Genomic DNA, 12,868 nt, shown 5'->3' on the forward strand with positions numbered 1-12,868 from the left:
AAGAAATGGGGCCACAAACATGCGAGCGTGGAGAAGAACAAACCACAGATCACTTACCACAATGTATCCTGAGCCCTATCTCATGCACAACAGAGGACCTTCTCACAGCCAGACCAGAGGCACTCAAAATGGCCGGCTTCTGGTCAAAGGACATTTAACATCATGCTTAGGTCCACATCACGGGAGCACGAAAGGAAGGAGACAGTCCCAAAAAAAGATAAAAAAACAAGGTTTTATTTTAGTTTCTTCATGAAGAAGATTGAGAGCCTGACAGCATACGCAGATGCTTTCCTTCAAGTGACTGCCGCCTCTTCTTGGCTTTTTACCACCAATATATAACCTCAAGTAAACAAGAACATTTTTTGTCATGGAAAGTACTCTCTTTCCAGCCCCCTCCCTTGACCTTTTGATGAAAAGTACCTTCTTGTACCTGCAGACTCTGTGCTTCAAAAAACAACCTTTGAACTTAACCACAATACAACTTCCGACCTCTACATGTCACATCTTGTTTCTTAAAAACAATATACAACCTCAAGTAAACAAGAACATTTTTTGACCTTTTGATGGAAAGTACCTTCTTGTACCTGCAGACTCTGCGCTTCAAAAAACAACCTTTGAACTTAACCACAATACAACTGCCGGCCTCTACATGTCACATCTTGTTTCTTAAAAACAATATATAACCTCAAGTAAACAAGAACATTTTTTGACCTTTTGATGGAAAGTACCTTCTTGTACCTGCAGACTCTGCGCTTCAAAAAACCTTTGAACTTAACCACAATACAACTTCCGACCTCTACATGTCACATCTTGTTTCTTAAAAACATTTTCTTCCATGTTGCTCTTTTTCTGCTGTTAATTTCATTCAAAGCCCCTTGCTTAGCATCCTTCAATGGCAAGTTTTTAACTTTGTAGTTTTTCTATAGTCTCAATTTGCTTCTGACATGATAAATAAAAAATCCTGACAGCTCTCGTTTTCTCCTAGCCCAAAAAGCCAAAGGTTCCAGATAATCCATTCCATGGGATCATTTCCAAGTGCTTCGAGCCCCATCTCTATGTCTATATCGAATCCCAAGACAAGTGAGTAATTGAAATGTACAAGTTGATTGTTCCACATCACCTCCATTTTTGGATATATTTTTTTCCATCTGTTTCTCTTCGGCTTTTAATGTGTGTTCCCCATTCCAAATTTTTAATTTCCCAGGAATTTGAGTGAGCTGATTGACCGCTTTGTTGGGGATTTCAAAGCCCAGGGGCCTCCCAAGCCCAACGTGGACGAAGGAGGGGCCGTCCTGCCCAGCTGCGCTGACCTCTTTGTCTATTACAAGAAGTGCATGGTCCAGTGTTCGCAGCTCAGCACCGGCGAGCCCATGATCGCCCTGACCACCATCTTCCAGAAATACCTCCGGGAATATGCCTGGAAGATACTCTCGGGAAACCTGCCCAAGTGAGTTTTTAGCTCATCATTATCACTATCAGAGTGTTGTGTGGTTTCTTGGCTCAATGGCCAATATGTTCTAGCAGCATTTTCTCCTGACGTTTTGCCTACATCTGTGGCTGGTGTCTTCAGAGGATGTGATGTTGGTAAAGCAAGTGGAGTATATATACTTGTGGAATACTTACTTACTTAGGCGATCCCTCGTTGGACGAGTAAGATGGTCTTCCATTATGGGTTTCCTTGTGGGTCCGCATGTGGCCGTGGAGCCCTATTCTTGCTCTGCATCTTCTTCCGCAGTGTGGGCATTGGTTTCCAGGTGGAAGGCGGTCCCGGTCGGGGTTGGCTTGACACGCCTTCCTCCTGGCACGTTTCTCTCTTTCACCCTCCACTCGTGCCTCCTCGAATTCTGCAGCACTGCTGGTCACAGCTGACCTCCAGCTGGAGCGCTCAAGGGCCAGGGCTTCCCAGTTCTCAGTGTCTATGCCAGAGTGTTTAAGGTTGGCTTTGAGGCCATCTTTAAATCTCTTTTCCTGTCCACTTAAGTTTGGAGTAGAGCAACTGCTTTGGGAGACGGTGGTCAGGCATCCGGACAACATGGCCGGTCCAGCGGAGTTGATGGTGGAGGACCATCGCTTCAATGCTGGTGGTCTTTGCTTCTTCCAGCACGCTGACGTTTGTCCGCTTGTCTTCCCAGGAGGTTTGCAGGATTTTCCGGAGGCAGCGCTGATGGAATCGTTCCAGGAGTTGCATGTGACGTCTGTAGACAGTCCACGTCTCACAGGCATAGAGCAGGGTTGGGAGGACAATAGCTTTATAGACAAGCACCTTGGTCTCCCTACGGATGTCCCGGTCCTCAAACACTCTCTGCTTCATTCGGGAAAATGCTGCACTCGCAGAGCTCAGGCGGTGTTGTATTTCGGTGTCGATGTTGACTTTTGTGGAGAGGTGGCTGCCAAGGGAGCGGAAATGGTCAACATTTTCTAACGTTACACTATTAAGCTGTATCTCTGGCATTGGGGAGGGGATGGCTGGTGACTGCTGGAACAGCACTTTGGTTTTCTCGATGTTCAGTGACAGGCCAAGCTTCGTGTATGCTTCTGCGAAGGTGTTTAGAGTGGCTTGTAGATCTTCTTCTGTATGCGCACATTATTGTGGAATAATGTCCAGGGTGGGAGGAAGAATCAATATCTATTATTTATTTCGTGTCAAAAACATTGCATAAATAAATTAGTATACAGTGTTCCCTTTGTCGCAACTCAGGATAGATTCACCTTGCCCAAGACACCACCACACAGCAAGGCTGTAGATTTTGTAGTTTATTGGAGAAAAGCAAAATCAAATCAGGAAAATAAAGAAGTTTAGTTCAATGAGCAATACAGAGGCAAAGTTTCCAGGTTCCAAAGGCAAATAACATGAATCATAGAATCATAGAATCAAAGAGATGGAAGAGACGTCATGGGCCATCCAGTCCAACCCCATTCTGCCAAGAAGCAGGAATATTGCATTCAAATCAACCCTGACAGATGGCCATCCAGCCCCTGTTTAAAAGCTTCCAAAGAAGGAGTCTCCACCACACTCCGGGGCAGAGAGTTCCACTGCTAAATAAGTTTCCCCAACATAAAAGCATTACGTTGACCTCTAGCTTCACGCTTGTTGGCAAGGCGTGCACTTCTTCGAACTCTTAATTGCAACTGGTCCTCTCTAATCAAAGCATAGTCCTTTAGCATTGGTTAAGCAAAAGTCCACGGCAACAAGAGAAAGTCTCCAAAAACAGGATCAAAATCAAAGTCCCCAAAAGCCAGAAGCTTTCCGCAAAAGCCAAGGGAATTCCACAGAAGTTAACAGGGTAAAAGCAACATTGGACTGACAGAGAATGCCCTTCGACCAAGTCATTAAATAAGTTTCCCCAACATAAAAGCATTACGTTGACCTCTAGCTTCACGCTTGTTGGCAAGGCGTGCGCTTCTTCGAACTCTTAATTGCAACCGGTCCTCTCTAATCAAATCTCCACTATTATCTTCAAGGCTGGTTAGCTCATTATCCTCACCCAGCTCATGGGCCATCCAGTCCAACCCCCTGCCAAGAAGCAGGAATATTGCATTCAAATCACCCCTGACAAATGGCCATCCAGCCTCTGCTTAAAAGCTTCCAAAGAAGGTGCCTCCACCACACTCCAGGGCAGAGAGTTCCGCTGCTAAACAGCTCTCACAGTCAGGAAGTTCTTCCTCATGTTCAGATGGAATCTCCTTTCTTGTAGTTTGAAGCCATTGTTCCTCGTCCTAGTCTCCAAGGAAGCAGAAAACAAGTTCTCTCCCTCCTCCCCGTGGCTTCCTCTCACATATTTATACACGGCTATCATATCTCCCGTCATCCTTCTCCAGGCTAAACATGCCCAGCTCCTTAAGCCGCTCCTCATAGGGCTTGTTCTCCAGACCCTTGATCATTTTAGTCGCCCTCCTCTGGACACATTCCAACTTAGAGTCAATATCACCCTTACATCTCACATATTTATACATGGCTAACATGTCTCCTCTCAGCCTTCTCTTCTTCAGACTAAACATGCCCAGCTCTTTAAGCCTCTCCTCATAGGGCTTGTTCTCCAGACCCTTGACCATTTTAGTCGCCCTCCTCTGGACACATTCCAACTTAGAGTCAATATCCCCCTTACATCTCACATATTTATACATGGCTATCATATCTTCTCTCAGCCTTCTCTTCTTCAGACTAAACATGCCCAGGTCTTAAAGCCGCTCCTCATAGGGCTTGTTCTCCAGACCCTTGATCATTTTAGTTGCTCTCCTCTGGACACATTCCAGCTTGTCATTATCTCTCTTGAATTGTGGTGCCCAGAATTGGACACAATATTCCAGGTGTGGTCTAACCAAAGCAGAATAGAGGGGTAGCATCCTCCCACAAGGATGGTAAAACATCAAAAACGTATTGTCGAAGGCTTTCATGGCTGGAATCACTAGTTTCTTGTGGGTTTTTTCGGGCTATAGAGCCATGTTCTAGAGGCATTTCTCCTGACGTTTCGCCTGCATCTATGGCAAGCATCCTCAGAGGATGCTTGCCATAGATGCAGGCGAAACGTCAGGAGAAATACCTCTAGAACATGGCTCTATAGCCCGAAAAAACCCACAAGAAACTAACATCAAAAACATCCAGGTGTACCCTGGGCAACATCCTTGCAGATGACCAATTCTCTCACACCAGAAGCGACTTGCAGTTTCTCAAGTTGCTCCTGGCACAACAACAAAAAAATATCCTCAGATATTGTGAGGTCTCTTACAAACTGGAAAATTGGGTTTATACTCGTAGAAGGTCCAGGGTGGTAGAAAGAACTCTTGTCTGTTGGAGCTAGGAGGGCGACTAAAATATTGCTATTATGCTTGGTTATAAATGTCTCAGGGGCTTGGGGCTGGTTTGGGTCCATAAATCCAGCCTTTTGGGTGAGCGCAGTCCCTTTCCCTCCCCAGGACCAGCAGTGGTGGCGGCGGGCTGACCATCACCAGTTTGCTGAAGGAGAAAGAAGGCTCGGAGGTGGCCAAGTTCACGCTGGAAGAACTCTGCCTCATTTGCAGCATTCTGAGCACGGCGGAATACTGCCTGGCGACAACCCAACAGGTACAGCCCAGGATTGCCCTGAGAGCGGACCGTATTATTTGTCAATTATTTATTATTTCTATTGTTTTGTTTTGGTTCAACCGATGTTCCTCCCATTTTGAAAAATTAGAAAACTATTTTAAATACTTTAAAAATATTTTATTATATTATACACACGCAAAGAAATACGAACACTTTGTTGGAATTTACATAGAAAGTGGAAGAACACTAAGTATATAGGAAAGTAGGAAAATATTAAGAACTAGCTGTCCCCTGCCACGCATTGCTGTGGCCCACATGGATGTTCTGTTTGGGAGGTTTGGCCCAATTCTATCGTTGGTGGGGTTCAGAATGCTCTGTGATTGTAGGTGAACTATAAATCCCAGCAACTACAACTCCCAAATGTCAAGATTCGATTTCCCCCAAACTCCACCACTGTTCACATTTGGGCATATTGAGTACTCGTGCCAAGTTTGGTCCAGATCTATCATTGTTTGAGTCCACAGTGATCTCTGAATGTAGGTGAACTACAACTCCAAAACCAAAGGACACTGCCCACCAAACCCTTCCAGTATTTTCTATTGGTCATGGGAGAATTGTGTGCCAAGTTTGGTTCAATTCCATCACTGGTGGGGTTCAGAATGTTCTTTGGTTGTAGGTGAACTATAAATCCCAGCAACTACAACTTCCAAATGTCAAGATTCTATTTTCCCCAAACTCCACCAGTGTTCACATTTGAGCATATTGAGTACTTGTGCCAAGTTTGGTCCAGATCCATCATTGTTTGAGTCCACAGTGATCTCTGGATGTAGGTGAACTACAACTCCAAAACCAAAGGACACTGCCCACCAAACCCTTCCAGTATTTTCCGTTGATCATGGGAGAACTGTGTGCCAAATTTGGTTCAATTCCATCGTTGGTGGGGTTCAGAATGTTATTTGATTGTAGGTGAACTATAAATCCCAGCAACTACAACTCCCAAATGACAAAATCATTTTTTTTTTGAGTGAAGGACATAAATTGGGTTGTTAGGTGTCTTGTGTCCAAATTTGGTGTCAATCCCCCCAGTGGTTTTTGAGATCTGTGAATACCACAAACGAACATTACATTTTTATTTATATGGATAAGTAGAGATATGCAAAAAACGAAAAGGGCCACGGTGGTCCACGCTTTGGTTACATCCCGTTTAGATTACTGCAACGCTCTCTACGTGGGGTTGTCTCTGAAGACTTCCCGGAAGCTGCAGCTGGTCCAACGCTTGGCAGCCAGACTACTAACGGGTGCTGGGTTCAGGGAGCACACCAGTCCCGCTGTTACACCAGCTCCACTGGCTGCCAATTAGCTTCCGAGCACAATTCAAAGTGCTGGTGTTAACCTATAAAGCCCTAAACGACTCCGGCCCTGTTTACCTCTCCGAATGTATTCTCCCCTATGAACCATCAAGATTATTAAGATCGTCTGGAGAAGCCCTGCTCTTGGTCCCACCGGCTTCACAAGCACGTCTGGTGGGGACGAGGGACAGGGCCTTCTCGGTGGTGGCCCCACGACTCTGGAACTCTCTCCCACCGGAGATCAGAACCGCTCCTTCTATCCTGACTTTTAGGAAACAGGTGAAGACGTGGTTATGGAGACAGGCTTTTGATGAGTGAGACAACACCCTAAGACATGGATGGAAGATGATGTATAATTGTTTTTTAGTATGACGACTGACCACTGTAGTTTTGAATATATTCGTTGTTTTAATGTGTTATTGTAATATGAACTATGATGTTTTTACCGATTGTATGTGTTTTTATGGTTGGAAACCGGTCTGAGTCCCTCCAAAGAGGTGAGAAGGTCGGTATATAAAACTCTGAAATAAATAAATATTATATATAATACAAAAATACCTTAAAAATGGAAAAAATAGAAAAAAATTAAATAAAAATAAGAAAAAAATGGAAAAAATGATTTTTTTAAAAAAAATCCTTTGACTTCCATTCTGTGTCTTTGCCTATATATGTTATTACTTATTTATCTATTTTATTATTATTATTATTATTATTATTATTTCATTTATTTATTTAATTTTTCATTTTTAATACTTAAGATAATTGTTATATTGCATTTTTGGAATCTGTCGAATTTATATGAGATCCATCTCATTACCTGTTGTGTTGTCTCTCACCCCCCAACAGCTTGAAGAAAAACTCAAAGAGAAAGTAGACACCAGCCTCGTGGAACGGATCAACCTGATGGGAGAGATGGATACCTTCAGCATGTATGTGGGGAGCTGGTTTAGAAAGCCATGGCTTGCAAGGGGAATAATAATAATAATAATAATAATAATAATAAGCCAGTCAAGGTGGTCCCAGTGGTGATCGGCATACTGGGTGCAGTGCCTAAAGACCTTGGCCTGCACTTAAACACAATCGGCGCTGACAAGATGACTACTTGCCATTTGCAAAAGGCCAACTTACTGGGATCTGCACGCATCATTCACCGATACATCACACAGTCCGAGACACTTGGGAACTGTCCGACGTATGATCTAATACAACAACCAGCAGAGTGTCTGCTGTGGACTCATCTTGTTGTGTTTCAAATAATAATAATAATAATAATAATAATAATAATAATGAAGGCTTTCATGGCTAGAATCACTTGGTTGTAGGTTTTTCCTGAAGCATTCTCTCCTGACATTTCGCCTGCATCTATGGCAAGCATTCTCAGAGGTTGTGAGGACCTCACAACCGCTGAGGATGCTTGCCATAGATGCAGGCGAAACGTCAGGAGAGAATGCTTCTAGAACATGGCCATATAGCCCGAAAAACTTACAACCTCCCAATAATAACAACAACAACAACAAAGTATGGATTGTTGATGTCGCAATCTCAGGTGACATCAAGATTGAAGAGAAACAACTGGAAAAGCTGACACAATATGAGGATTTAAAGATTGAATTGCAAAGACTTTGGCACAAGCCAGTAAAGGTGGTCCCAGTGGTGATCGGCACACTGGGTGCAGTGCCTAAAGACCTTGGCCTGCACTTAAACACAATCGGCGCTGACAAAATTACTATCTGCCAGTTGCAGAAGGCCACCTTACTGGGACCTGCACGCATCATTCGCCGATACATCACATAGTCCTAGACACTTGGGTAATGTCTGATGTGTGATCTAATACAACCGCCAGCAAAGTGGTCTTGTCTGCTGTTGACTCATCTTGTTGTGTTTCTAATAATAATAATAATAATAATAATAATAATAATAATAATATACTTTATTTGTATCGAGGGGACTCAGAGCAGATTACAGATTACATATATGGCAAATATTCAGTGCTGTTATACAATTAACAACAAAGACAGACAGTACACAGACAGAGGCAAAGGCTTCCCTTTTTTCATCTCCGGCATCTGGAGGCTGTGCTCAACTCTGGACATGGGGGGGGGGGGGTGCTCTTGTTCCATTTTCCATGCCAAGGAGCCTGTTCTCCGTGGATGCCTTCCTGATCAAATTGCTGGCATGTCCATATGGGCGCTGAAAAGAAGCAAGGGAGCGGAGGGATGATTTATTGTTGCCACCAATTTGAAAGGAACTAGTATTCAGGAGATTTTACCCCAGTTCCCAATTTTAAAAAGAACTGGCCAATTTGCAATGGAGGTTGCCGATTAGGAACCAAATTTACCATCAAGTTGGAAGGGAGGCTGTTCAATTGCACCTTCTCCTTTATTAAGAAAGTAATAACTTAGTAGTAATTACACTGTATATACTGTAGCGTGACTGGAGAGAAGAATGTAGATTTATTTGGTTTCTGCGTTTCTGCCACCACGTGAGGTAAGTTGTAATATTGTGAGAAATGGCACTTTGGACACAGAATAGACGGAGCTGAGGCAATCTTCAAATAAAAGTTAACAATTTTATTAAGTACACAGCGTGTGGTTGCAAGACGTAACTTTTCCTTGTTGCACTTGGAATAATACTTGTAACTTTAACAGTTCATTCTTTCAAGTAACACAGTATCTTTCTGACGTAGAGCACTTGTTTCAGACAAAGTTTCAATACAGGGATGTTTCCCTTGTTTGATCCTCCCTAGATCAAATACTAAGTAAACTATTCTTTAGCCTCTCCTTAGACTAAAAGAATACCAGCTATGTTTCACCATTCGGCTGCACTAGCCTGAGAAACTTTCAATAGCCAAACCCAGCTTTTCAAAGCCTAAAAGCTTTGCTTCACAAGTCACTCCGCCACCTTTCCTTTCCTTCTCTCCCAACTCCTAACTCCTCACTCCTCTGAACCTAACTCCTGACTCCCCTGAACCTAAATCCGGACTGCTCACTCCTCTAAACCTAAACCTTAACTGATTTTTAACTGTCGTTTTTTCAAACTCTCCCTTCTAAGCTCCTCCCACTTCCCTCTCTCCTGCATCGGTCTCCATGGCAACGCACATGGAGGACTCCTCTGACTTAGGCCGCTCCAGCATTACTGCAGCCAATCTAAACACAAATACAGTTAAAATCATACAATTTATAATCAACTCCTGTACAGGCGCCTTTTACCTCCCCGCCAAAGTGATACCTATTGATCTATTCACATTGCTGTTTTCGAACTGCTAGGTGGGCAGAAGGGCTGACGGCGGGAACTCACCCCAGTCCAGCTTTGAATTGCCAGCTTTTTGGTCAGCATGTTTTTCTGCAGTTGGCAGTTTAGCCCGCTGTGCTCACCACGGCCCCGTCGCCTTTCAAGTGTTATTTATTTATTTATTTATTATTTACGACATTTATATGCCGCCCTTCTCACCCCGAAGGGGACTCCGAGTGGCTTGCAGAATATATATACATACAATATATTATTTATTAGCATAGTACAATATCAGTATTAAATATTACTATATTGTATTATACCATGGTATTGTAATATTATTATTATTAGTAGTATTATATTGTATTACATTATAAATATTATATTGTCGTGCTTTATCTCACAATTCAGCAGCAGATCAGTTGCACAACTTCAGCGCTTTCCAGTAGCTTCTTCCTGCACAGTATTTTCGGTCAACTGCTCCCACAAACTGCAGTCACTCTGGAACTCTTTTACAGACACTTGAGCACATGCTCGGCCATTGTCAGTTTTACTATTGTTTTCCCCTCCAATCTAGATGACATTACAAACTTACCACAGCACACGGTTATATCTTGTCTTAGCAGACAGGTTCCTTTAATACATTACACAGAGCCTTCGGCAAACAGCATCACAGCACAAGGAGAGAGAATACACTGTACATGACTTCCTTATATACAATTCTGGGTGACGCCTTCTCAGCTGGGTGACGCCTGCTCAGACCCCTGGCCTTTGACCTGTGGGCTCTATTTTGTCGCCCATGCTTTTCAACATCTACATGAAACCGCTGGGAGAAGTCATCCGGAGTTTTGGAGTTGGGTGCCATCTTTATGCAGATGACGCACAACTCTACTACTCCTTTCCACCTAATTCCAAGGAGGCCTCTTGGGTGCTGGATGAGTGCCTGGCCGCTGTGTCGATCTGGATGAGGAGGAACAAGCTGAAGATCAATCCTGACAAGACCGAGGTCCTCCTGGTTGATCATAAACCGGATCGGGGTATAGGGTGGCTACCTGTGTTGGACGGGGTTACACTCCCCCTGAAGCCACAGGTCCGCAGTCTGGGTGTCCTCTTGGATTCTTCGCTCACACTTGAGGCTCAGGTGTCGGTGGTATCCGGGAGGGCCTTTGCACAATTGAGACTTGTGCACCAACTGTGACCGTACCTCGCGAAGGCTGATCTGGCTGGGGTGGTCCATGCCTTGGTCACCTCTAGAATGGATTACTGCAATGCGCTCTATGTGGGGCTGCCCTTGAAGACAGCTCGGAAACTTCAATTGGTCCAGCGGGCAGCAGCCAGGATGCTAACCGGGGCTCATTATCAAGAGAGGTCTACCCCTCTGTTTAAGGAGCTCCACTGGCTGCCGTTTATTTTCCGAGCCCAATTCAAGGTGCAGGTGCTCACCTACAAAGCCCTGAACGGTTTGGGACCACCCTACCTGCGTGACCGCATCTCCATCTACGAACCCACACGCTCTCTCCGGTCATCTGGGGAGGCCCTGCTCGTGATCCCACCCACGTCGCATGCGCGCTTGGTGGGGACACGGGACAGGGCCTTTTCTGTGGCGGCCCCCCGACTTTGGAACGCCCTCCCAAAAGAGCTTCGACAGGCTCCTACGTTAGCAGCTTTCAGAAAGAACCTAAAAACTTGGCTGTTCCGATGTGCCTTCTCAGATTAGGAATTCCCCATCCCAAGTCCTAGAAGCACTTTAGTACAATTAATATTGCTGCACACCGCACTATTTTTAATCCTACGTGCCTCCTGCCATTTCAGCACTTTTAACCCTGTACCCCATTGCTCTGGCCGGCCCAGTTTTTAAAGTGTCCTGATGTATTGTCACTGTTGTTGTTATTCTGCTTAACTATTTTGATTTGCTTTGTTTATTGTTGTGTTATGTTTTTACTGTATTGTGTTCTGAGGCTTCGGCCTATGTAAGCCGCATCGAGTCCCTCGGGAGATGCTAGCGGGGTACAAATAAAGTTAATAATAATAATAATAATAATTCTGTACCTTTACACATAGCAATCTCTGATTGGTTCCCAACTCATTGACTTAAATCCAGGATTGCATCATTCACAATCACCTGGACGAGGCCAGAACACATTCCCCAAATGATTCCCTATATACAGTTAATGCATGACTCAGCATTTCCAATAGAAGCCTATTAGCAGTGCATGACTCAGCTGTATTACATTACAATACATTGTAAAACCTGACATATATGTATATACAATATATTATCCCAGGCGTGGGCCAACTTTGGCTGTTAGGAATTGTGGGAGTTGAAGTCCAAAACACCCGGAGGGCTGAATTTGGCCCGTGCCTGTTGTTAGTATCGAGCTGCCTGGGTGGACGCACATGCCAATAATTCTTGTTCCTGTTGCAGAGTCATTTCCAACAGTATCCAGCTTCTGGTGCAGGATTTGGATGCTGCCTGTGACCCAGCGCTCACCGCCATGAGCAAGGTACAGTCATATCTATCCAACCCAATTCTTATTGAAGGATCTTCCAGGCGGTTGCTCAGAATCTGCTTAAATACCCCTAGTTTTGATTTACTCTCACTATCATTCATTCATTAGGCGATCCCTTGTTGTCTGAGTAGGATCGGTGTCCTAGCGGTGGGTCCGTAGGTGACTGTGGAGCCCTATTCTTGACCTGCATGTTCTCCCGCAGTGAGGGCATTGGTTTCCAGGTGGAAGGCGGTTGGCTTGACGCGCATTCCTCTTGGCACGTTTCTCTCACCCTCAATTCGTGCCTCTGCAAATTCTACAGCACTGCTGGTCACAGCTGACCTCCAACTGGAGTGCTCAAGAGCCAGGGCTTCCCAATTCTCAGTGTCTATGCTAGTGTTTTTAAGGTTGGCTTTGAGCCCATCTCTTTTCCTGTCCTCCAACATTCAGTTTTCTATTCTTGAGTTTGGAGAAGAGCAACTGTTGCGGTTTATCAGTCTATGCGGAAGCTACCCAGTAGTCTTCCCAGCCCCAGCCCTCTAGTTTTGAATCACACAGAGTCAGAGTAAAAGGAAAAACAAAATTTACTCTTGTGTAGTCAGAGATAAATATGCAGCTTTACAAAATAACCAGCCTTGAAAATAAACTTAGTCAATTGCAGCAAAATAACTCACACAAAAGTCCAATGCATTAAAATCATGCATTCTCTGCTTCTTCATGGGCTAGGCAAAACTACGGTGAGGTGGATCTGTAATTGGTAAAGTGGACGAACACAG

General features: G+C 44.3%; 1 protein-coding gene across 1 annotated transcript in view; it reads left to right on the forward strand.

The window, feature by feature from the left end:
• Positions 1 to 12,868, forward strand: part of VPS53 (VPS53 subunit of GARP complex) — a 67,360-nt gene that overhangs the window by 36,532 nt on the left and 17,960 nt on the right. Inside the window, exons 13-17 of the mRNA XM_067472009.1 lie at positions 986 to 1,080; positions 1,205 to 1,447; positions 4,915 to 5,062; positions 7,219 to 7,301; positions 12,029 to 12,107. Of these exons, the coding sequence (XP_067328110.1) occupies positions 986 to 1,080; positions 1,205 to 1,447; positions 4,915 to 5,062; positions 7,219 to 7,301; positions 12,029 to 12,107 (648 nt within the window). The remainder of the gene's footprint in view (positions 1 to 985; positions 1,081 to 1,204; positions 1,448 to 4,914; positions 5,063 to 7,218; positions 7,302 to 12,028; positions 12,108 to 12,868) is intronic.

The sequence above is a fragment of the Anolis sagrei genome, chromosome 11 (genome assembly GCF_037176765.1).
Source record: "Anolis sagrei isolate rAnoSag1 chromosome 11, rAnoSag1.mat, whole genome shotgun sequence".
Taxonomy (NCBI): domain Eukaryota; kingdom Metazoa; phylum Chordata; class Lepidosauria; order Squamata; family Dactyloidae; genus Anolis; species Anolis sagrei.